Source organism: Pan troglodytes, chromosome 4, assembly GCF_028858775.2.
Source record: "Pan troglodytes isolate AG18354 chromosome 4, NHGRI_mPanTro3-v2.0_pri, whole genome shotgun sequence".
Classification (NCBI taxonomy): Eukaryota; Metazoa; Chordata; class Mammalia; order Primates; family Hominidae; genus Pan; species Pan troglodytes.
The window spans coordinates 17,336,644-17,362,432 of NC_072402.2; the positions used below are offsets into that span (position 1 = coordinate 17,336,644).

Consider the following 25,789-nt stretch of genomic DNA (forward strand, 5'->3'; position numbering starts at 1 on the left):
GGACTACAGGCATGAGCCACAGTGTCCAACTTAATTTACTGTATTTATTATTGTATTATATTGTACTACTTATTGTATTTATTATTGTATTGATTTTAAACTCAAATGGTCCTGTTTTTCTCCTTAATTATTCTATATTTACGTTTTAAAAAAAAGACTGTCTGGAAATTCCCAATCTTTCCCTTTTTTACCATCCTGACGCCCTCCCCGTCCCTGCCCCTAGACGCCCCACCCCCATCCCACGCAGTGCTCCCGTACCACAGCATTCTGTGGGTTTGCCTGCTCATCATGCATCTCCTGGATCTCCTGGTCCGTGGACGCGTGGACCTGACTCAGCACGCTGAACCACTGGCTGTGGGGAAGAGAGAGCAACTGTCAAGGAGAGGCCAACCTCGTACTGGCAAAGCAATAGTGCCCTACTGCACGTGCTCTGTGAAAATGACATCTCTAAGCACCTTTGCTTTTAATTTGATTACTTCTTAGGGGTAAATGTCGGTTTCATTACCAAAGAATAAAGTGAGAAGAAGCAGATAAAGTACCTGTAAATGCCTTTTAGTGCTATATTATGTTCTAACTTTAGGTCATTGGACGGCCTTTTGTCCAGGTCCCATAGACCTTTACAGACATTTGACGATGATGAATGAGTTCCTTGAGAAATTAACAGCAAATAATAAAATCCTCAGCTCTACCCAAAATACTTATATCAAGGATCCTTACTTAAAATATTACTTATAAACTAGGGAACATTCAGGTGCTTTTTCTGTTTTAAAAAATAAATTTTAAGGTGAGAAGATCAATATAGGTTGAGCATCCATAATCCAAAACAAATCTGAAATCTGAAATGCTTCAAAATTCAAAACTTTTTGAGCACCGACATGATGCTCAAAGGAAATGCTCACTGGAACATTTCAAATTTTCAGATTAGGGATGCTTAACCGGTAAGTCTAATGCAAATATTCCAAACTCCAAAATCTGCACCACTTCCAGTCCCAAGCATTTTGGGTAAGGGATACTCAACATGTAATGGAGAGTATCATATTGGAATGGCCACTAGATGTCTATTTTTTTTTTTTATGAGATGGAATTTGTCTTCTTGCCCAAGCTGGAGTACAATGGCACAATCTCGGCTCACTGCAACCTCCGCCTCCCGGGTTCAAGTGATTCTCCTGCCTCAGCCTCTCGAGTAGCTGGGATTACAGGTGCATACCACCATGTCCGGCTAATTTTTGGTATTTTCAGTAGAGATGGGGTTTCACTATGTTGGCCAGGCTGGTCTTGAACTCCTGACCTCAGGTGATTCACCTACCTCGGCCTCCCAAAGTGCTGGGATTACAGGCATGAGCCATTGTGCCTGGCCTAGATGCCTATTTTTGTTATGTATTCCCAGGATGGGGTTTTCAACCATCTAACAGCATTTCTACTCAAGTCAATAAAACCACAGGAGAGTTGGAAATGAAAAAGAACTGTTTTAAAGTAGAAAACTATTTTGACCAGAGAACTCTTCCATCTTTATTTCAAATGAGTACTCTCACATCCAACCTCATCACAATCAGAAAATAAAGGAAAATGTGTCTGGGCATGGTGGCTCACACCTGTGATTCCAGCACTTTGGGAGGCCAACGTGGGAGGATGGCTTGAGCCCAGGAATTTGAGACCAGCCTGGGAAATTTACTGAGGCCCAGTCTCTACAAAAAATAAAAAATTAGCTGGGTGTAGTGGTACATGCTTATAGTCCCAGCTACTCGGGAGGCTGAGGCAGGAGGATCACCTGAGCCCAGAAGACCAAGGCTGCAGTGAGCCACGATTGTTCCACTGCACTCCAGCCTGGGTGACAGAGCAAAACTCGGCCTCACAAAAAAAGCAAATACAAAACGAAACAAAACATGTCAACTCAAGAAAAATCAAGCAGAACAAAGCATCAGGAAAATGACTATGAACAGACATGCATCCATCTAGCATTTACTGACCAACTACAAAATGTGAGCACTATCAAATATGAAAGAGACGCTACGGTATCCTTCTCCTGCTGGGGGCTTTCTTAAAAGACACAAAATATATATATACTCCTACTGTTTAAGGCAGAGGGGAAGTACTTGGTATCCAATTGCATGTTTAAGTTAAAAAAATGACACCATATGTAAAGGTAGGCCGTGCAAATGATTTACAGCAAAGCACTAAAATCTATCTCGCGTGCTTCCTAAGGGAGAAAAATGTGACTACAAGCTTGAAAATATTCAACATATACAAGAGATATGCATATCTCTTGTATACAACAAGGAAAACACTTTAATATAAATTTGCACTATCCATTCTGGTTAACCAAACAGCAAGACTTCATTGCTTTGCTCATCTCAAAAATATCCCAAATTAAACATTGAAAAAGACATACATTCAAGTTGTAGGAATCACATACACAAAGGCATAAAATTTGTTGCACTTTCAATTCTGTCTAGATTAGACTCTTAAATTTATAAATTTCTTCTCTTGAATCAAGTATAACTTGGAATCTGAAAAGGAATTTTTTTAAAATAGTGTTCCACTGGTCAGGAGAAAAAGTCCTTGGCTAAAATATTCCAAAGGTTAAATTTAGCAGGTTCATCATGGCATAAAACAGACAGGGCAGCTGCCAAACGCCGGGCCTATAATTCAGCTGAAAAGCTGCAGGCATTCCCTGGGCCACAAACAACCACATGTGGTCTCCAGGAGTCCCAGACAGAATGATGGGCTACAATTCCAGGTTTGCTTGTTTTTCCAGTTTGTGTTAGAATTTATGGGTCTAAGCAGGGTTTTAGTTTGTTCCCATGGGAAGAATTATTTTCTGGTGTCTTTACCCTTAATGTTGCTACCATGGTACTGTATCAACTCAGAAAGATTCAAAGGGCAAGGGGTAGCGAGGGTTCCTGAGAACATACTAGAAGGTCCTAATGATCTTGGGGCTGAGAATTGAAGAATTCGGCTATTGGATGTTACCCTCGTAAATTAAAAGACATTCTCAGCCAGGAAGAGGCTCACGCCTGTAATCCCAGCACTTTGGGAGGCTGAGATGGGCAGATCACCTGAGATCGGGAGTTCGAGACCAGCCTGACCAACATGGAGAAACCCCATCTCTACAAAAAATACAAAATTTGCCAGGCGTGGTGGTGCATGCCTGTAATCCCAGCCACTTGGGAGGCTGAGGCAGAAGAATTGCTTGAACCTGGAAGGTGGAGGCTGCAATGAGCCAAGATTGCGCCAGTGCACTCCAGCCTGGGCAACAAGAGAGAAACTCTGTCTCAAAAAAAAAAAGAAAAAAAAAAAAAACAAAAGATGTTCTCTAGCATTGCTCAGACACCTCCAGCATAACCCTGCAGACTCAGAAACTCACAAGCTGCAGGAATAGACAGGACAGACGTTCCACGGTGTCAGATCCACAAGGTGACCCTGTGATCCATCACAATGAAGAGCAAATGCTAAGTCTCCTTAATTTTGTGCTATGTCTCCTCAGCACTCCAGCATGGAAACCTGAAGTCCGGGAAGTTACAGACAACTTGCCCCAGCCAATGAAGGCCTCCACCCTCTTCTAATCTCAGTCAAAAGTTAAAGCTCCTTAGGAGCAAATGTTTTTAAGAAGTTCAATGTCTCCATTCAACAGAATTGAGGTTGCACTGCATTACAAATGATATTAACCGTTCTCTGTACCCTAGTCTCTTATTCTGCAAAGTATGGATGATGGTAATAATTAATGTCTACCTTGCAGGATTCAAGAGAATCAAAAGAGTTAATATTTATGAAGCATTTAGAATACTTCCTGAAATACTTAGGTATGAAACATTTAGAATATTAGCCTGAAATATAATTGTGATTACTTTTGCACCAAGCTAATAGTAAGTTCTGTGTAAGTTAGTACCTCTTCCATTGAATTCTTCAATATTAAGATCTTTAAAACCCCCCAGTGCCATAGCACTATCAGTTACTTAAACAGCCATCAGTTACTGCTCCCTGCCCTTTTGGTCCTTATGCAAACACAAACGATTCACTTTCAAAGCTCAGAAGCTTCCAGAGGGTAGATTTTCAGCTTCATGCAGCTGTATAATTTACACACGCTACCAGTGACAGTAACAGCCTGACAGACAGATGACAATGGGTCTGTCTAGTGGCACTGGAGGCTGGAAATCCTGAACCCTGTGCTGTACTTGAACACATTTGCCCAGGGAAAGATTCCCCAAGGGACAAGTACATCAATCTCGTATGACTCTTGGTTCTTCAAAAAAAGTCAATTAAAATTTTTCAAGGCCAGTACAGTAAACAGTGCTCTGTGTGATGCTCACACCTGTGCATGAGGGAGCAGGATGTGGGTAACACGAAGTCAACAGCACAGACTCACCTGGCATCTTCTGGGGACTCTGCAATCAGGTGGAAAGTCCTATCAGCCATAATGATGTCGATCCCATTCTCCTTGGTGGTGTTATCTATGATCTCTCTGCAAAGGAGCAAAAGCAACAAACGCACATCAGGAACACCAAATTCTGAATAACTGAGGAAAGCAATTAATGAAGCCAATGACTAGAGTTGGGAACTGTCTGTTACTGAAGAAACGGTACACAGTTGGCTCTCCATATCTGCGAGTTCAGGATTTGTGGGTTCTGCACCTGTGGATTCAACCAGCAGCAGATCAAAAATAAAAATCCAATTTAAAAAATAATAATACTACAAATTAAAAAACAATACAGTGTAACTACTATTCACAATGCATTTGCATCATACTAGCTATTGTAAGTAATCTAGAGACGATTTGAAGCATGTGGGAGAATATGCATAGGTTACATGCAATGACTACATCCTTTTATAGCAGGAACTCGAGCATCTGGGGATTTTGGTGGCTGCAGTGGGGTGGGGAGTGGGGTGGTGGTTCTGGAACCCATCACCAAAAGACATGGAGGGACCTGCAATGGTTTTCCTTTCAGCAATGATGAAGATACCCTCTAGAGGGAGCCAGTCTCATCTCTGCTGCCCAGGGAGGAGGCTGCTGGTGTGGCCAGGGATAGCAGGGTTCCCCTGACTTCTCTAGGGTAGAGGCTCTCTCCCCTCACACTGGTCCGCCCAATGCCCACCCCTGCTCAGGACCCAGACAGGCCTGGGGCAGCAGCCCCTACTCCTGCCTGCAACTTCCTTTGGATCCTTTCTCAAATCTACAAAAGCCAACCTTGGCCTGGTGTGAGCTCTTTCCCTAATTCATCACAGCTCTCTCCCAGCTTAAGGCCAGGGCATCTGCGTCTGAATTCTGCTTGAGATGTGCACATTATTTCCATCAGGGGTGCTGGCAGTGAGGCGCAGGATTTGGGTGTGTCTGGTCTCAATACCGTCTTGATCTCATCTGCAACCCTCCCTAAACAACACTAGAGAAATAAAATTGGTGAACCAAGTTAACAAAATCAGGGTAAAACAGCAGCAGATGTTAAGATCGGACCAGAGATAGTAATACGTTTGATGAAGAAGGGTTTGGGGCATAAAGCCAGCTTGCTCTGATAACTAAAGAAGTGCAAATGTTCGGCCGGGCGTGGTGGCTCACGCCTGTAATCCCAGCACTTTGGGAGGCTGAGGCGGGCGGATCACAAGGTCAGGAGATCGAGACCATCCTGGCTAACACGGTGAAACCCCATCTCTACTAAAAATACAAAAAATTAGCTGGGCGAGGTGGCGGGTGCCTGTACTTCCAGCTACTCGGGAGGATGAGGCAGGAGAATGGCGTGAACCCAGGAGGTGGAGCTTGCAGTGAGCTGAGATCACGCCACTGCACTCCAACCTGGGCGAAAGAGTGAGACTCCGTCTCAAAAAAAAAAAAAAAAAAGTACAAATGTTCACAATAAAACATGTATTTTACAGCAACAAAACTAAAATAGTCTGGTTAGAAAATAAGTATTGTCTGACCTCATAACTAGAATGACTGAGATGAAATATTAAAAAAAAAATCAAGATCAGGGCCGGGCGTGGCGGCTCACGCCTATAATCCCAGCACTTTGGGAGGATGAGGCAGGCGGATCACTTCAGGTCAGGAGTTTGAGACCAGCCTGGCCAACATGGTGAAATCCCGTCTCTACTAAAAATACAAAAATTAGCCAAGCATGGTAGTGCACACCTGTAGTCCCAGCTACTCGGGAGGCTGAGGCAGGAGAATCGCTTGAACCCTGGAGGCAGAGTGCCACTGCACTCCAGCCTCAGTGACAGAGCGAGACTCTGTCTCAAAAAAAAAAAAAAAATCAAGATCAGAACTACTGCTGACATCACAAGAGGACAACCAGCTACTCTAAGCCTTCTCAACAGAAATCAATACCAACACAAGTGAAGCACTCTTAAACAGAAAGAAAACCTGAACTCGATCACTCTCTAGGTCTAATGACCAATTCACAAGAAATAAATGAGAAAGAGAAACACGTTCAAACACGTGCCCATATAGGGTTGGTGAAATCTAGAAACCATGGGATAAGCGAGCTAACATGTTCCATGACAAACAGCAAGTGAAAGAAAGGCAGAGGGGGCATCTATACACTAAAAGAGACTTGAGTGATCTAAAAACCAGTGACAACATCTAGACCTCATTTGGATTCTGACTTGAAGAAAGTAACTATAAAACCAACCCAAACCAACAAGAACACTACCACCTCCACTTATAAGGAAACTGCAGGCCAGGCACAGTGGCTCACGCCTATAATCCCAGCACTTTGGGAGGGTGAGGTGTGCGGATCACCTGAGGTTAGGAGTTCGAGACCAGCCTGGCCAATATGTGAAACCCTGTCTCTACTAAAAATACAAAAATTAGCCAGGCCTGGTGGTAGGCACCTGTAATCCCAGCTACTCAGGAGGCTGAGGCAGGAGAATCGCTTGAACCAGGGAGGCAGAGGTTGCAGTGAGTCAAGGTTGTGCCACTGCACTCCAGCCTAGGCAACAGAGTGAGACTTGGTCTCAAAAAAATAAAAATAAAAACAAAAAAATAAGGCCACTGCAGAAATCTGAACAATGACTGGGAGTTTGGATAATATTAGGAGCTAACACTATTTTTTTAATGTCATAATGGTATTGTGATTATGTATTAGAATGTTTAAATACCTACTAAATATTTACAGAAGAAATTACATGATAGGGACTTGCTATAAAAGGAGGTAGTTTGCTGGGGGAGCGGACTGGATAGAACTGTGGATGAAACACTCTTGGCCATGGGTGGATAGCCACCGAAAGCTCTGGAATAAGTCCGTGGTTTATTATATTCGTCCACCCACTCTTGCCCATGATTGGAAGTTTTCCATAATAACTCACTGTTCCTGTTCTATAGGAGGTGACAGAACTGGCTGAATAAGAGCTAACATTTCCATAACTCAGTATAATTCTGATGAAGCACCTAAGAATAGAGCTTTTATTAAGCAGCATACAAAGTGAGTTGCAAAAGAAACATACATCAATGTACTCTGGTGAAATTCAATACTATGCCTCCCTCTCTCACAGCTTCTTGGTGCTTGTGGCCCCTTCTATGGGATAATTAAAGAGAAACATCATGGCCGTAATCCCAGCTCTTGGGAGACCAAGGCAGGCGGATGACTTTGAACCCACGAGTTTGAGACCAGCCTGGGCAACATGGCGAAACCCCATCTCTACTAATAATACAAAAAATTAGCCTGGCGTGGTGGCACACACCTATAGTCCCAACTACTCGGGAGGCTGAGGTGGGAGGATCACCTGAGCCCAGGAAGTTGAGGCTGCAGTGAGCTGAGATCGTGTCACTGCACTCCAGCCTGGGCAATGGGAGTGAGACCCTGTCAGTCAATCAATTGATCTATAGACAGATGAGGAACATCATGGTATGTGAGGCTGAGAGAAGATGGCAGAGGCAACAGAGCCATGCCTTGCTGTGAACCCTTGCAGGATTCAGACCCAGGATTCTCACAAGCGCACTCCCGCACCTCATGAACTCCAAAGGGACAGCCTGGAAATGTCCAATATTCTGCCGTCTGCAGAGACATGAGATTTCCCTTACAATCAAATACATAAAAGACTTTCTTCTCCTCATTTAACTTTCCACTTTACAATGAATACTTTTCTGAAGTTGCGGATGCTGGCTGATTAGAAACATTTTACTTTTAAGGCTCCTGACTTCAGGCATTAATTTGATCCCTCAAAGATTATTTTACTACTTTTCTAAATATTTGAGGTCACTCAGTTTTGAGTGGAGTATGGCTACAGGTTATCCCCAAACATGTTTTCAGGCTTAGTATCTAGTTACCCCAGAAAACCAGCTGCTTGTAACTCCCAACAATTTTCTGGAAACATTACTTAGTCTTTTAACAAAAATAATAGGCCCTCAATAGTCCAAAGCTTTGGTTCTATAAGGGTGTGGCAGAAAAGGGGGCATGTTGGATTTGAAGACCAGCCCTGTTCCTCTCATTGCTGGGAATGGGGATGGCTAGTAAAACCAACACTGGTGTAACAGAAGACAAGTGATTCATTTCGGAAAACTCCTCCAGTCTGTCTGCTTTTAATTTAGCTAATTTATCTGCTGGCAACAGCTGGAGTAAGGAATTGAAAGTGATACATTAACCCATAAAAAGACTCAGCCACTTGTTCCAAATTCACACCATTCTTCCTCCACACATACAATTCCGTTTGCACTAGGCAACTTCCAGATCCAATTGGCTGGCCATCTTCCAAATGACAGCCACACGTCTGAGTGTAATCACAAAAAGCAAAGTACTCACGGATTAAGTCTTGCTTCCCAGTTTCCCAGTAATTTAACCCACTGAACTGAATTATCAGGACACCTACTACAGGCTACTGCCGCTGCAAGGAACGTGCACAGCGTGGCTCTATGACCACCAGCATAAACCACCGAGCAACCCATCGGGCCACAGCCAGGCTTAGCAACCTACTTTGCCGTTCGCACTTCTACGGTGCCCTTGAGCTTCTCCTCGCTGTCGTTTTCAAAGTACATCAGCTTGGACTGGCGGAGGACAAACCAGCGCTTCTTCCAATTTCTCCTGGACAGCGTGGAGGAGCCCCCCCCTTTTTTGTGGAGCCAGCCTTGCTTGAGGGCCTCCTGCTTGGAGCGGAACCACAAGAAGGTTTCATCCTTGAGGACGCACCAGCGGCGTTTCCAAGAGTTCATCAGGCCACCTGTTCCCCGCGAGATTGGGTAGAGCCGGGTGAAAGAAAAGTCAGTCAAATTGGATGACAACAACATGCATAGCAGGTGTTAAGGTCTAGCCGAGCTTAGACTCTGCCCCAGCCGCAGCACCGCAGAGACCCCTCAGTGAGGAGTGGCACTGCTAGCTCATGTCTGGGGGCACCACACAGATGTCACACCAGCCAGGCTGGATTATACAAGAATCCTTCTATCCAAAGGAGTTCCTGCTCACTTAGCTGAGAAAGCTTTGAAAGGAGCCAATAAAAAAGCAAGTAATGAACTGACACTCTAACCCAGGAATGAGTTAAAAGCCAAGGGTGAGAACCATGTCCCTATGTATGGATCAGGCTTATCCCAAAATGCACCAGAGAGAGAAAATTATTTTAACATGGTGTCAAAGTTTACCAGTTTCTTTACCCGTTTTTTGGGCCAGGAGCGGTGGCTCATGCCTGTAATCCCAGCACTTTGGGAGGCCGAGGCGGGTGGATCACTTGAGGTCAGGAGTTTGAGACCAGCCTGACCAACACGGTAAAACCCTGTCTCTACTAAAAATACAAAAATTAGCCGGGTATGGTGGTGCGTGCCTGTAATCCCAGCTACTTGGGAGGCTCGGGTAGGACAATCGCTTGAATCCAGGACGAGGAGGTTGCAGTGAACCGAGATTGTACCACTAGACTCCAGCCTGGGTGACAGAGTGAGACTCCGTCTCAAAAAATAAACAAAGTTTACCCATTTCCTTCCATATTTGGTCAATGTGCGAACAAGAATTATCAGTGATTCCAGGGTTGACTGATAAAGTCTAACTTACACAGGTAAAGACAATATGGCTTTTTGGAGAAAAACATCTTTTCAAAGAAAAGCATCATCTGAAAATGGTTTACAGGTATAAGACTGAGACTATGAAAAAAAAAAAAAGAAAGCAAGAGTACAAACTACACTAAGATTTGAACTTAAATATACAGATGTTATCTTTCATAGGATAAAAAAATCTTGCTATGCTCTTCAGGGAGGATAATTTTATATTCCAGATTCCCCAACCTGCTCAAGATCAACATCTTACACACATCTGTTATTATAAGACTGTCCACACATTATTTTCTTTTGACCAACCAGTAATGAAAATAAGGGTCATTTAAACATGGGATATTTAAAGTAAGTATAATCCTATCCTTTTATGTGTTCACTGTGTGAAAACCAGACAGTGCACTTGCTTCACTGAACTTTCTAGACTCCTCTCCCTCCTTTTGTCCAAGAGGCCCCTGCTCATCTAGCTGAGACATCTTTGGTAATTGTGCCAAGCTGCAGAGCCGTGTCCTAACATATGGCAAACTTGCCAATGGCTACCAGAATGAAACATTATTAGTGTTTTGATTTGTGATTTTAATCTGGGTTTCTCAAAACAAGCCTGGAGGAAAATTGTGCAAAATTATTCTATTATCTTGTTGTTGTTAAATGATAAAGCTTATTCGCAGTTGTTTCGAAGATTGGAAGAGTCATCACGACAGCTCTCACCATTAGTTTATTTAATCTGTTGTTCTTCTGTATTGATAACACTCACTCTTGGCCCTCTGCAATTTCAGGCCCTCTCTTGATAATTCATCATTTAGAGAATCACTTAATGCTATAATTTCCTAATTGCAAACATCTTTAGTAGGTTATTTGGTTGTAAAAATTTATTTAGCCCATAAAATATAAATTGGTGATTAGATTTTCTTTTTCATTCATTAGTTGCTCTGAAACTTTTTGGCTCTGCTTTAATTAAAGTTTTATTAAATATTAAATGAGGCTGCATTTACACAATAGCTTTAAGAGATGCCGAAAACTCACCCATTTAACTTCTTTGACCCTGATTTTAATACTTTGAATGTGTCTTTACTTTTTTCCTACTCTTACTGGTTTTAATCCAGTAACTGTATAATAAATCAATGCTGCTGGGCGTGGTGTCTCACGCCTGTAATCCCAGCACTTTGGGAGGCTGAGGCGGGTGGATCACAAGGTCAAGAGTTCAAGACCAGCCTGGCCAACATGGTGAAACCCCGTCTCTACTCAAAATACAAAAATTAGTCAGGCGTGGTGGCGCGCGCCTGTAATCCCAGCTACTCAGGAGGCTGAGCCAGAAGAATAGCTCGAACTTGGGAGGCGGCAGTTGTGGTGAGCCGAGTTCACACCACTGCACTCCAGCCTGGGCGACAGAGCGAGACTCTGTCTCAAAAAAAAAAAAAAAAAAATCAACGCCATACATTAAAAATAAGAGGAATATTGAAGAGAATTTTCAAATTAACTTAGGGAATTAAAAATTGAGGAATGGGAATTATATATTAGTAAAAACAGTTAAGATGATTTCTAACTGAGAAAATCTTAAGATGCTATGATTAAATACTTATTGGATCATTAGGTTCTGATTTGCAATGACATTTTTTCCTTTGTCAGGTGTTCCAGTGCCGGCTACCTCACCCTTGATGTTTTTCATTCCAACAGTCCCACTAAAAGTCTCCCCTAAACCAAACGTTCTAGGGGTTTCATGAGCACTGTGGGGCTCCAAAGCTGAGGATAGCAGAACTCTGAAAGGCAAATGACTGAGAGTCATCACTAGACCCATGCTTTCTAAGAGGAGCAGGTGAAGCAAAAAAGGAATCCAGCAAACAAAGCCACAAGTGAAGAAAACAGAAAAAAAATATTGAAGACAACAAAAGAAAAGACATGGAAAAAAAAGATAAAGAAGCTAACAGAAAAGAGAAGCACAGAAAGAAAGAAGGGAAAATGGAATAAAAGGGTTTTCATGGCTGGGCGCAGTGGCTCACTCCTGTAATCCCAGCCCTTTGGGAGGCCAAGGTGGGCAGATCACAAGGTCAGGAGTTCGAGACCAGCCTGGCCGACACGGTGAAACCCTGTCTCTACTAAAAATACGAAAATTAGCTGGGCATTGGCGTGTGCCTGTAATCCCAGCTACTCAGGAGGCTGAGGCAGGAGAATCACTTGAACCCGGGGGGTGGAGGCTGCAGTGAGCCACGATTGTGCCATTGCACTCCAGCCTGGGCAACAGAGCAAGATCCTGTCTCAAAAAAAAAAAAAAGGTTTTCATGGTGGTGAAGACAAAAAAAAGAAAATGTAAATGTAAATGAAGAAAGACAGCAATAAAAAGGAAAGTGAAGAAAAGGGAAGGAGAAGACAAATTTAAAAATCAAAGATGGGAGAAAGCAGGAAGAGGAGACCTGGGGAGGAAGGTTCTCATATCCCTGCCCATCCCCACGTTCTCGACTCTCTCCCCTCTCCAGTCTAGGTCCATGCGAGAAACAGGACGGTCCCTTCTTTTTAACCATCCACGTAAAACTCCTGCCCAAAATTGGTGATGATTATGGTTTCTTATTATCCCTGTCACTGAGTTACGAGTCAGAGTCAAGAACAGGAACAAAGCATAAATACGAGGTCCCAATTAAATAATTAAATAATTTTCTGGCTAGGCATGGTGGCTCATGCCTGCAATTCCTGCACTTTGGGAGGCCAAGGTGGGAGGACTGCTTGAGGCCAAGAGTTGGAGACCAGCCTGGGCAACATAGTGAGATTCCATCTCTATAAAAAATTAGCCTGGCATGATGGTGTGCGCCTGCAGTCCTAGCTTCTATGAAGGCTGCGGCAGGAAGATGGCTTGAACCTGAGTTCGAGGCTGCAGTGAGCCATGACCACACCACTGCCCTCTAGCTTGGGTAACAGAGCAAGACCCTGTCTTAAATAAATACCTAAATAAATAGTAAATAATTTTCCAAAAGGAGTGTGCGTCAAGGCCCCTAAGTGTTAAGGCTCAGCAAAGTATATTCAAATGTTAGTAACAATCAAAGCATACAGTGCAAATGCTCATCATGAAGTAGGTATGGTGAGCAGTTCAAGCGAGCAGTGGGCCTCAGTGAGATCTTCACTTTCCCCCATGTCTAGCACATCCTTTTAGGCTCTCTAATATCCCTGGCAGGAGAGAACATGCAGTTTATCATGAGAATGGGTCTCGACCAATTCCGGCAGCAGCAACAACATACACATTGGTTTGTATGTCTGTATATATGAGAGAGAGCAATGAGACTGAGACAGAGAGGGAGACAGTGAAAGAGAGAGTGGGAGAGAGAGGGAGAGAAAATAGAAGGATGAAGAAAGAGCTAAGAAAGGAAAACGAGACAGGGAGAGACAGAGGGGAGAAGGGCTGATACTGGAGGCAGTGGTTGCAAATGCTTTGTCCTGCCACTCTGCACCAAATCAGGGGAGTCACGACTGTGTTCATGCTGGTAGGACCCCATCACCCATGTCACACCAACATGACAAGGTGTCCCTTCATTCATGTAAGTGGCCCAACACTGAGGTAAGGGTAGGTAGAACGACTTTCCCAGTCCCCATCCATCAGCCCAGATACAATAACACCTCCGTTATTTCCCACCCCCATCCATCAGCCCGGATAAAATAACACCTCGCTCTCCCCCTAACCCAGACTCCAAGGCGGCTGCAGTCATACCTTTCATGTACAGAAAGCTGTGGAAATATGGCAGAGTGACACAGCTGTACACAGAGTCACGCCGGTACGAAAGCTCATCATCTGTATCAAACCTGGAATCAAAGTCCTCTTCACTATCTTCAAACTGGACCGAGAGACAGAGAAGCCAACGGTGAGGGAAAAGGCCACAAAGCAAGCCACGAAGATACCCAGCATGTATCATCATTGAAAAAATACAAAAATACAGCTACTCAAGAGGCTGAGGCAGCAGAATCACTCGAACCCAGGAGGCAGTGACTGCACTGAGCAGAGATCGTGCCACTGCACTCCAGCCTGGGCAACAGAGCAAGCCTCCGTCTCAGAAAAAAAAAAGGGAAAAGGAAAAAGAAAAAAAAACAACTGACAAGCAATACGCCTGATTTACGGTAGCACACAAATAATTCGGAATTAAAAATACCAACTTTTAAGGTCAAATGGTCAGTTGAATTGATACATGAAAGACAAGATATACTTGAATCCAAAGGCTATCTGCCCTAAAACTAACAATGCTTTTTAAGGCTATAATTTTAATCAAACCATGCAAGAGTTAACCCCCTCTGAATTACTATATTAAATATATTTTCAAATCTTTGAAAGTCAAGAGAACATTCAATGCACGACCAAAGCGACAAAAGTAAACTACAGATAAATCCAGAAACTGGAAAAGAGTGCATTTAAGCCCTGCAGCTTCTTCCTGTACAGCCACCATAAGTAATAACATCGTGTGGTTTGGATTGTGAAGTTAGTACAAGGAAAGTTTGCCAATTCACCCCTGGCAAGTCTTGTTCCAGTTCAGGGTGTGTCTTCATTTCCTAACGCAGCACGGCAAAGCTAAAAGTTCCATTCAAATTGTAAAAAAAGGGAAGGAAGAAATAAAATAAAATAAACAAAAGTTCCATTTAAAAAGCCAGTTTTCGGCCGGGCATGGTGGCTCACGCCTGTAATCCCAGCACTATGGGGGTCCGAGGCAGGTGGATCACCTGAGGTCAGGAGTTCAAGACCAGCCTGGCCAACATGGTAAAACCCCATCTCTACTAAAAATACAAAAATTAGACGGGTGTGCTGGCGGGCGTCTGTAATCCCAGCTATTCAGGAAGCTGAGGCAGCAGAATAGCTTGAACCCGAGAGGTGGGGACTGCAGTGAGGCGAGATCCTGCCAATACACTCCAGCCTGGATGACAGAGAAGACTCCACCTCAAAAACAACAACAACAACAACAACAATAAATAAATAAATAGCCAGTTTTCTCAAGTCTTGGGCACAGCTCAGCTCTGCGCTTTGTGCTAAAACTGAAACAGACACATCAAAGTTCTACTTATGAATGCAATTGGCTTATGGAATAAGAAAAAGGTTTAAGATGATCTCTAAGACCACGACTCTGCAATCTTTGCACAGATATCCTACGGGTATCTTCATTCAACTTGAGGATGCAACAGGGGTGGGTGTGACCGGCCACCCATTTCACTGGGACACGCCAGGCAGGTACTCACCGAGGACTGCGCCCCCTCAGAGCTGAACCGGTAGGCACCCGAGCTGTTGTAGGTCCCCACAGAGCAGCGGTAGTCGGGGGACCACTGGCTGCCGTAGGAGTTGGAGAAGGTCACGCTGCTGCCGGAAGTGATGGCACCGTCCTCATAGTCATCCTGGTCGTAGTCATAGTCGCCGTCTGGGGAGGGCGGGTCCCCAGCGTTCTGGGGCATGCAGTAGGTGGACTCGCCGCTGGAGGAGTTGTGTAGGCTCCCGGAGTCCTGCACTGATGGGGCGAGCAGCACCGTGCTGTCCGCACTGGGGCTGGTGGGCACCACCGTGTCGTTCATGTATGGGTCCTCCTCCGAAGAGTCGTCGCTGGTCCGGATGCCACTTGTTCGCTGGTCTGAGTGGCCGTGCTCGCTGGGGTTGGGGGAGTCCTTGAAGGCGTCGTCGTCGGCTTCGAAGCCCTCGTCGACCTCCTCCTCTGGGTAGGGCTGGCTGAAGTTGAAGTTGGGCTTCTCCTCGCATGCGCTCTCAGCCAGCTCGCTGGAAAATTCGCTTCCCACCGACAGGGACCGCTCGATATTCCGGACACACTCGTCGATCTCGTCAAAATTGAGGGACTCGAGGAACTCCTGGGCCGCCCTGCACGCTTCCTCCTCCAGCCTGCGGAGCTCCTGGTCCCGCCGCTCCTGCAGCTTCTGCAGGGAAGCCTCGGTCAGCGACAGCTCCTGCTGCTCCTTCATGCGCTGCAGGTCCTCGATTTCTTTCTCCAGACGGAGGATCTCTTCCACCTGCTTATTTTCCTTCTGCTTCTCCAGTTCACGGGTCAGTTCAGCTTCCTTCTGGCTCTTCTGCAAGGCTTCGAGTTCTTGCTGCTTCCTCGTTTCTTCTTCCTGGACAGAAGCAGAAGGGAGATTTCAGAAGGCTTCAGTACAAAAGTCCAAGCATAGCTCTCGCTTTGCAACCAGGATGAAATATGGTCATTATGAGCTGGACTGTGTCCCCATAAAGTCTATAGGTTGAAGTCCTAACCCCAATACTGCAGAATGTGACTGCATTTGGAGATACAGCTTTTAAAGGGGTGACTAAGTTAAAATGAGTTCACTAGGGTGGGCCCTAATCCAAGATGACTGGTGTCCTTTTGGGAACAGGAGACTAGGTCACACAGAGAAAAAAGGCTGCGTGAGGACACACTGGACAGACAGCCACCTGCAAGCCAAGGGGAGGGGCCTCAGAAGACATCAAACTTAAGGATACCTTGATCTTGCAGTTCCGGCCTCCAGAGCTGGGAGAAAATCAGTTTCCACTGTTCAATCCACCGGTCTGTGGTATTTGGCTGTGGTGGGCCTAGCCAACTAACACGCTGGTTATACTGATTTAGAGAAATTATACTCTTGTGATGCACACTAAAACCTCAGCCATTCACTACGCTTTACCCAACTGTAATGGGTCAGAAATTGCATCATAAACACATCCTCTTAAATTGTTCTTCCTGTTATCTTTCTACTTTAATTCAGTTTTGAATCCTAGAGTCCAAGCATTAGAAGTGGGAAGGGAGTAGAAACACAAGAGGCTAAGTTGTCACTGCACTCATTACCTGCTGGGCGCGGAGCTCGGCTTCTCTTCGCTCTCTCTCTCTTTCTCTAAAAATAGTAAAGAAAAAGTGAAAATCAACAATAACCCTGGAACCACTTTTCAGAGAGATCTACGTTTCTAAAACAGCTTTGCCAAAGACAGAAAGCATGAAAGACAGAGCCCCTTCCTCTGGCCATGGATTTATTCTGTATGAATAAAAGTATTCACAGAACTGGGTCTTTAATGCTGCCAAGGAATTTTATATTCTAGCCACCTAGAGTTACTGTTTCAAATTGTAGGTTCTGGGGCATCTGCTGGGATTTCTGGCTGCACAGACAGATACCGAGCATAGCACTCAAAATGTATCCTTTTGTTTCATCCCAGCAAGAAAGGTACTGTACCTTTCTTCTTCCTCCCGTTTCTTCTTTTCTTCCTCTTCCTGTTTCTTCTTTTCTTCTTGCTCCCTTTTCTCTGCCAGCAATTGTCTGTAAACTCTCCGAGCAATCTGACCTCTGAGTTGCTTCTGGAAAACTATGGCTGCCTTTTTCAGGTGCAAAAATCTCCTCCTCAGAAGGAATGCTCTGTAATTCTTCTGTATTACCACCACACAATAAAGGACCTTTCTGTATTGTTTTCTGAAAATGAAAGAAAACAAGAGAATCGGCATTGAAGTAATGAGGCTTTGAGCTATTCAAATGAGCTCACATCAAGGCTACAAGACAAAAGAGGACCCAGTTTTAGAATGATCCTCTCATTATGGAAACTGGAGAGAACAAGGAGGCCCCTTTGGTCAAAACAAAACAGAAGAAAAACAAAGAAATAATAACAAACAAAACTAAAGTAAGAAGCCTATCACTATCTTGGCTAAATAAACACATAACCCCTCATGTTGGCTTTAAGTAGTCCTTGCAGAAAGTTGGGTAAATAGTTCCCAAAGAGATCTGATATATTCTCCTGTTCATATGAAAAAAATCATCACAGCAGGACAGCTTTGTGCTTCAGAAAATGTAACACGTAGTGTTTCACGGGCATAGTGGACGGAACTAAAATGCATGAGGAGAAGTTGCCTCAGGCCAGGTGCGGTGGCTCATGCCTGTAATCCCAGAATTTTGGGAAGCCGAGGCAGGCGGATGGATCACGAAGGTCAAGAGATCGAGACCATCCTGGCCAACATGGTGAAACCCTGTCTCTACTAAAAATACAAAAATTAGCCAGGCGTGGTGGCATGCACCTATAGTCTCAGCTACTTGGGAGGCTGAGGCAGGAGAATCACTTGAACCCCGGAGGCGGAGGTTGCAGTGGGCTGAGATCGCGCCATTGCACTCCAGCCAGACGACCGAGCGAGACTCTGTCTCAAAAAAAAAAAACAACAAAAAAAGAAGTCACCTCATTCCTCAAACAGCTGGAGGATGGGTCTCTATAGCCAACATGATAACACCAAGGTGAACAGCCAGGCCGCTGTGGCTTCAAGACCTGACGCAGAGGAAGTAAGCAAACAATTTAAATATCAGCAGAAGGCTGGGTACGGTGGCTCACACCTGTAATCCCAGCACTTTGTCAGCTGGGAGGATCCCATGAACCCAGGAGTTTGAGACCCTCCTGGGCAACATGAAGTGACCCATCTCTAAAAAAAATTTTTTTTTTTAATTAGCCAGGCATGGTGGTGTGTGTCTGTAGTCCCAACTACTTGGGAGTCTGAGGTGGGAGAATTGCTTGAGCCCAGGAGGTCAAGGCTGCAATAAGCCATGATCGTGCCACCACACTCTAGCCTCAGAGACAGAGTGAGACCTTGCCTCAAATAAATAAATAGATCTCAGTAGAGTTCCCTGCTGTCACTGTTCTTTCTACCTGAGATGTCAAAAAGTGCAGAGCTCCCTTTCCTACCTGCTGCCCAGTCAGGCTAGCTAGGTTTTGGGAGTGGCTGCTTAGGAGGCCTGACCTGAGGCTCCCCTCAATTCAAAAACCTCAGGCCACTCCACTGGAACACACTGGGAAGGAAGGACCCCCTCATGGAGCTTCCTGCCTTCTCCCCTCAGCGTGGGGTTCTTACCGTGCTAAGAAGCCCAAGACGTGGGCCCGAATCACCATGGCCGCGTGGCTCACTTCCTCTTCCCTCCGCTTCTCCAGTTTCTGTTCCAAGGATTCTCGAAGAAAGACCTGCTCAGGACGGAGTCACATGTCAGAAGCAAAGAACATGGCCAGCAGAAGGAAGGCATTTCTGAGTCAAAGATATCTTCTGGAGTTAAGGCTTTTTTCTCTTAGTTTGATCCACCACATGGCCATGCTTTCTAGAATAGTGCTTTTTAAAGGTTCCACCTGTCATGGGCTAAAACAGTTGCAAAATCCAATAAACATATATTACAAGGAAAAACAAAAATGCTGCATAAAAATACAAGTGCCTTTTATGGTTATTGTTACTAAATTCAACAGGCATGACTACCAAATTGCTATCTAAGCTTCTCAACACTTAACACATCATGGGCTGGGACAAATAGTTCATGGACCAGCACTGGTCACTACATTGAGTCTACATAATATGATTCAGAGATACAGAAAGCAGAGGAAGGAAAGGAGGAAGGAAGGGAAGCCAAGAAATTTCTAAAACGTTATTCTGCCTTTATGTGGAAATCCTTTCTTTGTGCCTGATATGTGATTACAATCAGAGTATCTTGGCTTCAAAAACTTAAATGCACTCAAAATATTGACGTTAAGAACATAATTCTGAAAACTGAGTTTACAATGAGAACTGAATTATTTCAGCTACATCTCAGTTTGACTATCACAAGCACAGCGGAATCAGGACCAAATAAATTGTAGCCGTTTGCTTGCCTATTTCTGAGAATGGACACGTCCATCCTCTGCTTATCAAGTAAGTGTGTCAGGTAATTGGTACTTTGTATTAGAATTCCTAGTTTTTGAAAAGATATGAAAATACCAGGACCTTCTCTTGATAAAGTAGCTTTTAATTTTGCCATTTCAGATTTAATACACGCATAAGAAATTTTGAATGATTCCCTATAACAACCAGTATCAAATATTTTCATGCTTTTTTGTTAACAATCCACACAGATGCATTTTGGTGTCTCCGCAATTTTTTACTTTACGCTTCCATGAGTCATTCTGGCCTAAAATGGTGCATCACGTTCTCCCAATGGCACATTTTTCCAGGTTCTCTGCTCTGTGTCCTCCATGACATTCGGGCAAAAAAGCAAATAAAGAGTCCTACCACCTTGTGACTCACAGCCGTACCTATTCCTGCTCTGGGTAAAACGCCATCACAAATCACTCTCCTAGGAAAGCTCTTCATACAATCCTCTCCTTATAATACAATTAATATATTCTGTTGGCCGGGCGCAGTGGCTCATGCCAGTAATCCCAGCACTCTGGGAGGCCGAGGCAGGTGGATCACCTGAGGTCAGGAGTTGGGAGACCAGCCTGGCCAACACAGGGAAACCCTGCCTTTACTAAAAATACAAAAAATTAGCCAGGCATGGTGGGGGTGCCTGTAATCCCAGATACTTGGGAGGCTGAGGCAGAAGAATCTCTTGAACCTGGGAGGCAGAGGTTGCAGTGAGCCAAGATCATGCTGCTGCACTCCAGCCTGGGCAACAGAGTGAGATTCTGTCTCAAAGCAACATATATACATATATACATACACATATATATACACACACATACATACTCATATATATACACACTCATATATATACACATATACTCATATATACACATATATATTCACATATACATATACATGAGAATATATATATATATATACACACACTGTTGGTGCAGAAGCTACAAGTGTAAAGTTTGTTGGATGTGATCATCATTAAAGATGTTCAGAAATACAGAATTCCCTGTACATATCAAAACCATGTAGCAAAAGCAGTTTTCATCAAGACTGGACTTTTAAGGAAGTATTTCAACTTCTCTTTCAGATTTTTGTTTGGTATTACATATCTTACTCTAATGCTTTTGCTCTTATGAGTGCTTAAAAGGAAAAATAACAGCCAAACCTTGGGGAAGGGGGTGGTGGTGACGAAAGAGACAAAAGTGTCAACTCTCATGAGTGACACAGCGATGACGTGAACAAGTGGAAACCTCTGTGAAGGAACAAAGGTCTTCTCCACCATTGGAAGTCAAAGGAATGTCTTGGTTAGAATCAGAATCAGACAAATACTTGCTTTAGTTTTCAGTCCATTAAAAAGACAGCTCTCAAAATAAATAAATAAATAAATATGTTTTTAAAAAGCATTCTGCCACATCTTTATTTACATTCTCCTTCACCAACCTAAAGGGCAAACAAATAGAGAAAATGCTTTTAGGGACCTGTCAGTTTCATTAAGAACACGAACCCTGAATTAGACAACGACAGAAGGAAAGTGATAGGTTTGGCTGTGTCCCCACTCAAATCTCATCTTGAATTGTAGCTCCCATAATTCCCATGTGTCATGGGAGGGACCTGGTAGGAGGTAATTGGATCATGGGGGTGGGTCTTTCCCATGCTGTTCTCACGATAGTGAATAAGTCTCACGAGATCTGATAGTTTTAAAAAGGGGAGTTGCCCTGCACATGCTCTCTTGCCTGCTGCCATGTAGGACGTGCCTTTACTCTTCCTTCATCTTCTGCCATGATCATGAGGCCTCCCCAGCCATGTGGAACTGTGAGTCCATTAAACCTCTTTCTTTTATAAATTACCCAGTCTCGGGTATGTCTTTATTAGCAGTGTGAGAACAGACTAATACAGAAAGTGTTTCTGTGAGCCCTTGTGTCACTTTGCCATGTTCCCAGGACTCAGCCAAGACCAAGTTGGCACAACCTAGTGACTGGGAATGTGGCATCAAAGCAGGCACCAAAGCAGCTGAGCAAAGGGTGGTACCCACTCAGGCGCTGCTTGGCAGAACTTGACTCAATATCCAACAGGAACCATTTCATGTGGTTCTTTTTCACTTTTATCTTCTTAGGTAGCATAAGATCCTGTGGGTTATTCTAGTACACTGTCTTTATAAAAATAACTCCTGCATGCTTCATTGCCACAGAACTGAGGAAGAAAAGTCTGACACTGAAGTCCAGAGGGTCAGAAAAGTAAAAGTCTTGAGTCTTGAGGAATCCTTGAGGCAGTGGGAAAAGCCAAAACCAGGAAGGAGAGGGACCAGCTGCCCACCTCAGTCACCGTAAACGCGGCTGTTCAGCAGGGAAATACATTGCTATCTCCTCCCCACGGGCTGTGCCATGAAGCACCTGACAGGCCGCCTCAATTACTAGTAATGCTTCCCCAGTCCTCTAGGTAAGAATGCTTGCCTTACAAGAACAAATATGTTTTAGATAAGCCAGCCAGTTCAGACGTGGGGCCATGTCTAATTCGCTGCCTTCGACACTGGCTAAACTTGCCTGTTGCGTACGGCAGACACTCCTTTACCAGAAGACCAGAAGTTCATTAGAGGTTTGAGGCTTTAAACAGAAAGACCTTCTGGCGGCAACACACCAAAACACCTGCTATCCAACATGTAACTCAAACACTGGTCAAGATCAAAGCTATCAAGAAGGCACAATTCAAATGCTTTGATGTTTGCATTTACTTCCTAACATGTCTGTGGAAAAATAAACTTCCATCCAACTTCTACTCCCAACTTTTCACCAATTAAAACTGAACTCCTCTTTAAAAACTTCTTCATCTTGAATACTTCCTTGATCATTTCAATCCATAGGGATCTCTCTCCTGAAGAAGCTGTTTCCTTACTCCTTTAAAAAGATTGTACTGCATGATTTAATTCATCCACTGTGTGTGAATATCTTATCTTCCAACACAGTAAACTGAGGACAATGCCCATGTCTCTGTGTCCCCTATGCTACACTACGTCCTAAGCCTGCCTTGGGCCTGATTTCCATAATGTAAATTCTAAGTGAAGCTGGATTAGTACTTGGAGCCCAGAAAAGACTGTTAATGGCTGGGTTGCGTTTTAATGATCTCTAATGTTACTCCACTGTAGAAGGCAGTGAGGTGACTCGTTTATACAGAATGCAATTTCTTTTTGTTTTTGAGACAAGGTTTCACTCTGTCACCCAGGTTGGAGTGCAGTGGCATGATCAGGGCTCACTGCAGTCTTGACCTCCTGGGTTCGAGCAATCCTCCCACTCTAGCCACATGAGTAGCTGGGACTATAGGCACATGCCATCACGCCTGGCTAATTTTTCTGAATTTCAGTAGAGAAAAGGTCTCACTATGTTTTCCAGGCTGGTCTCAGACTCCTGGGCCCAAGCGATCCTTCTGCCTCAGCCTCCCAAAGTGCTGGAATTACAAATGTGAGCCATTGTGCCTAGCTTGCAATTTCTTTTTGATTAAACAAAATCAGAGCAGATTGTATTGCACTGCCAAGAGTGCCACTTGAGCCATTTTCTTCAGAAAGTTTTCCTAATAAATGTATGACTTCCTGTGTCACCTCTTATAGTTTTTCAGCACCTCACAGACACTGATTAAGCTCAGCACTGTGTAGAATTAACAATCAGCTCTACATGCTCTACTGGGTGATCGTAGAGAAGCCAACAGCAAGACAACAGGACAGCATATGAAGTCTACATCAGGGCTAAGAAGAGGATGACCTGGGACAACAGAGGAGGGGCTTACCCTAGCTGTAGGGTGCACTGAGGAATGTCAAAAAAGGAGTCCTTTCAAAGTCTACCTCTAAGCCAAGACCTAAAGATGAGTTGGCTACAGGAGTGGAGAGTAAGATTCCAGGCAGAGAGACCTATCACCTGCGGGGGGCACACCCTCAGGTGGCCCCCAGTGGGTTACAACCCTCTTTAATCTTCCTGAGTGGGGGTGCAATCTGGGACTTGCTTCTAGCCATTAGACTGCAGCAAAGGTGACGGGATGTCACTTCTGTGAGAACATTACAACCCTACGCTGGAGCATGTGGTTATCCTGCTGGCCTGAAAGAAGTCAGCTGCCATGTGTCAAGGAACTTTGAGGGCTTCTAGGAGCTGCGAGTGGTTCCCAGCCAACAACTAGAAAGAAAACAGGTACTTCAGTCCTGCAAAAACACAGGGAAATGAATTTTGCCAATGACCAAGTGAGCCTGGAAGATACCCTGAGGTCCAGAAAGGAATAAAGCCCCAAGATACAGGGACTGCAGGCTTGGGGGACCCTGATCAGAGGACCCAGCTCAGCTGTGCCCCAGCTCTGACCCTTAGATACTATGAGATAATCAATGTGTGTTGTTAAAGCCACAAAGTTTGCAGTAATGTATTACAAAGCAATAGCTAGCTCATGTGATTATCTCTGCAGGCTATCTCTACCCTGTTTTGTGTTTATATCTTAAATCCGTCAGCAGTAAAACATTTCCCTAGAGCAGGGAGGTAGTAGGTCCATCATGACTTTCCCTTGCTGAATGTCCAGGAGGTGAAGCCTAAGTACTTGTCATCAATCTCACATTGGTCAAACTGCAAGACATACGTCTCTCTCTCCCCCCGCTTTCTCCCTCTTTCCTTTCCTCTTTTTACAAAGCAAGAAACTTCTAGATTAAAAACAGCATATTATGAGTGGAAGCTTTAAAACACTTCTCTGACATTGCACTGCTGTGTGTAAGGGCAGAAGGAGCGGGAATGAGGATTCACTCTTCGAGGACACATGTGTCCTCAGCTGCCTGCATTTCTGTGTCAAGTAACATTGCTGTCTTTCCCATGTGACAAGTCATTGAAGGTGGGTGGGGAATGAGAGTGGAAGCCAAACGAGGTTCTTGGCAGTTCCCTGATCCAGAAAGAAGAAGTCATACAACAAATTTTATAACTAATTTTTTATGTTCAGGCCCGACTGCCCATACTCTGCTCCTATCTGGAAAAGGAGGTTAAGGAGCCTCTGCCCCAACAGCATCTTCAAACGTAGATTTTCCTTTTTGCTTTCTGGACTGAGTTTTTGGCAACCAGAAGGATTTCAGACCGGCTACTGATCTCTCGCTCAGTCGCTGCTCTGGTTGCAGGGATAAAAGCCAGTATTTGAATTAGAGAAAGTTAGAAGGGTCTGGGGTATCGCTTCGTAGACACTGGGGGCTGCCTCATACTTCCAAAGTACTGTTACTCGTCTGCCAACATTTGTTACTGCCTGAACAAATACCCACACACAAACAATTAGGATGAGATGTTTCAATGTGTTCTCTAATGAAACAGAGTCCCTGACAAGTCAAGGACTTCACTTCAAATAAAATAGTAACTGTTTGGGAGACAAAAGGTTATGGTAGGCATGGCAACAGGAGTATCTTCCCAATGTGAAAGAACAATTGTACAGTGGTGTCATAGAGCCCTAAACCCTGTGAGCATCACCCCGAGATCTGTCAGGGATTCGGTGGGAGTTGCTCTTTCTCCGCATCGTACCTTGGTCTTCCCCAGCTGCCACTCGCTGTTGGAGGCATCATAGAGCTGCAGCAGGCTCGTGCACTTCCCTCGGACGTCCTCGGGCAGAGCCAGATTCCTCATCAGCACTTTATACCTGCAACGTAAAGACACACAGGGTCACCTTCTGCGATGGTTCCCTGTTTTCTCCAACCCCTTTGAAAAGAAAGAGAATCCAATTCAGCTCCCTCTTGCCTTTTGTAAAAGTCCTGAAAGGGTCTTCGGACCGCATACCCAGCTTTGCGGATTCTCACAGTCTCCAGCATCCCTGAGTACCGCAGCTGGTTCAGCACAACCGCCTGGTCAAACTGGTCTGGCATCTAAACCATGCAAAAAAAAAAGATGGGATACCATTAGAAAAAATGGAATTCGATAAGGGAGGCTTAATAAAGCCACCTCCATCATTGGTTTACCCCTGCTTCAAAACACATACGAGAATCTTGAACCTACACAGAAATAGAGACTAGCACAGGAACCCCAGTGGAACCATCACCTCGCCTTAACAACCGTCAACCCCTGCCAATCCTGCCCCATCCACAAGCTACTTCCTCCCTCCACTTATGTTTAAGAAAATCCCAGCCAGGCACAGTGGCTCGCGCCTGTAATCCCAGCACTTCGGGAGGCTGAGGCGGGTGGATCACAAGGTCAGGAGTTTGAGACCAGCCTGGCCAATATGGTGAAACCCCATCTCT

At 44.5% G+C, this 25,789-nt stretch overlaps 1 protein-coding gene across 1 annotated transcript in view; it reads right to left on the reverse strand.

Moving 5' to 3' along the window:
* Positions 1-25,789, reverse strand: part of MYO10 (myosin X) — a 270,984-nt gene that overhangs the window by 20,453 nt on the left and 224,742 nt on the right. Inside the window, exons 20-29 of the mRNA XM_001175408.8 lie at positions 25,293-25,417; positions 25,080-25,194; positions 18,760-18,866; positions 17,111-17,344; positions 16,732-16,777; positions 15,152-16,027; positions 13,644-13,767; positions 8,895-9,138; positions 4,364-4,459; positions 259-352 (exon numbers count right to left, since the gene is read on the reverse strand). Of these exons, the coding sequence (XP_001175408.4) occupies positions 259-352; positions 4,364-4,459; positions 8,895-9,138; positions 13,644-13,767; positions 15,152-16,027; positions 16,732-16,777; positions 17,111-17,344; positions 18,760-18,866; positions 25,080-25,194; positions 25,293-25,417 (2,061 nt within the window). The remainder of the gene's footprint in view (positions 1-258; positions 353-4,363; positions 4,460-8,894; positions 9,139-13,643; positions 13,768-15,151; positions 16,028-16,731; positions 16,778-17,110; positions 17,345-18,759; positions 18,867-25,079; positions 25,195-25,292; positions 25,418-25,789) is intronic.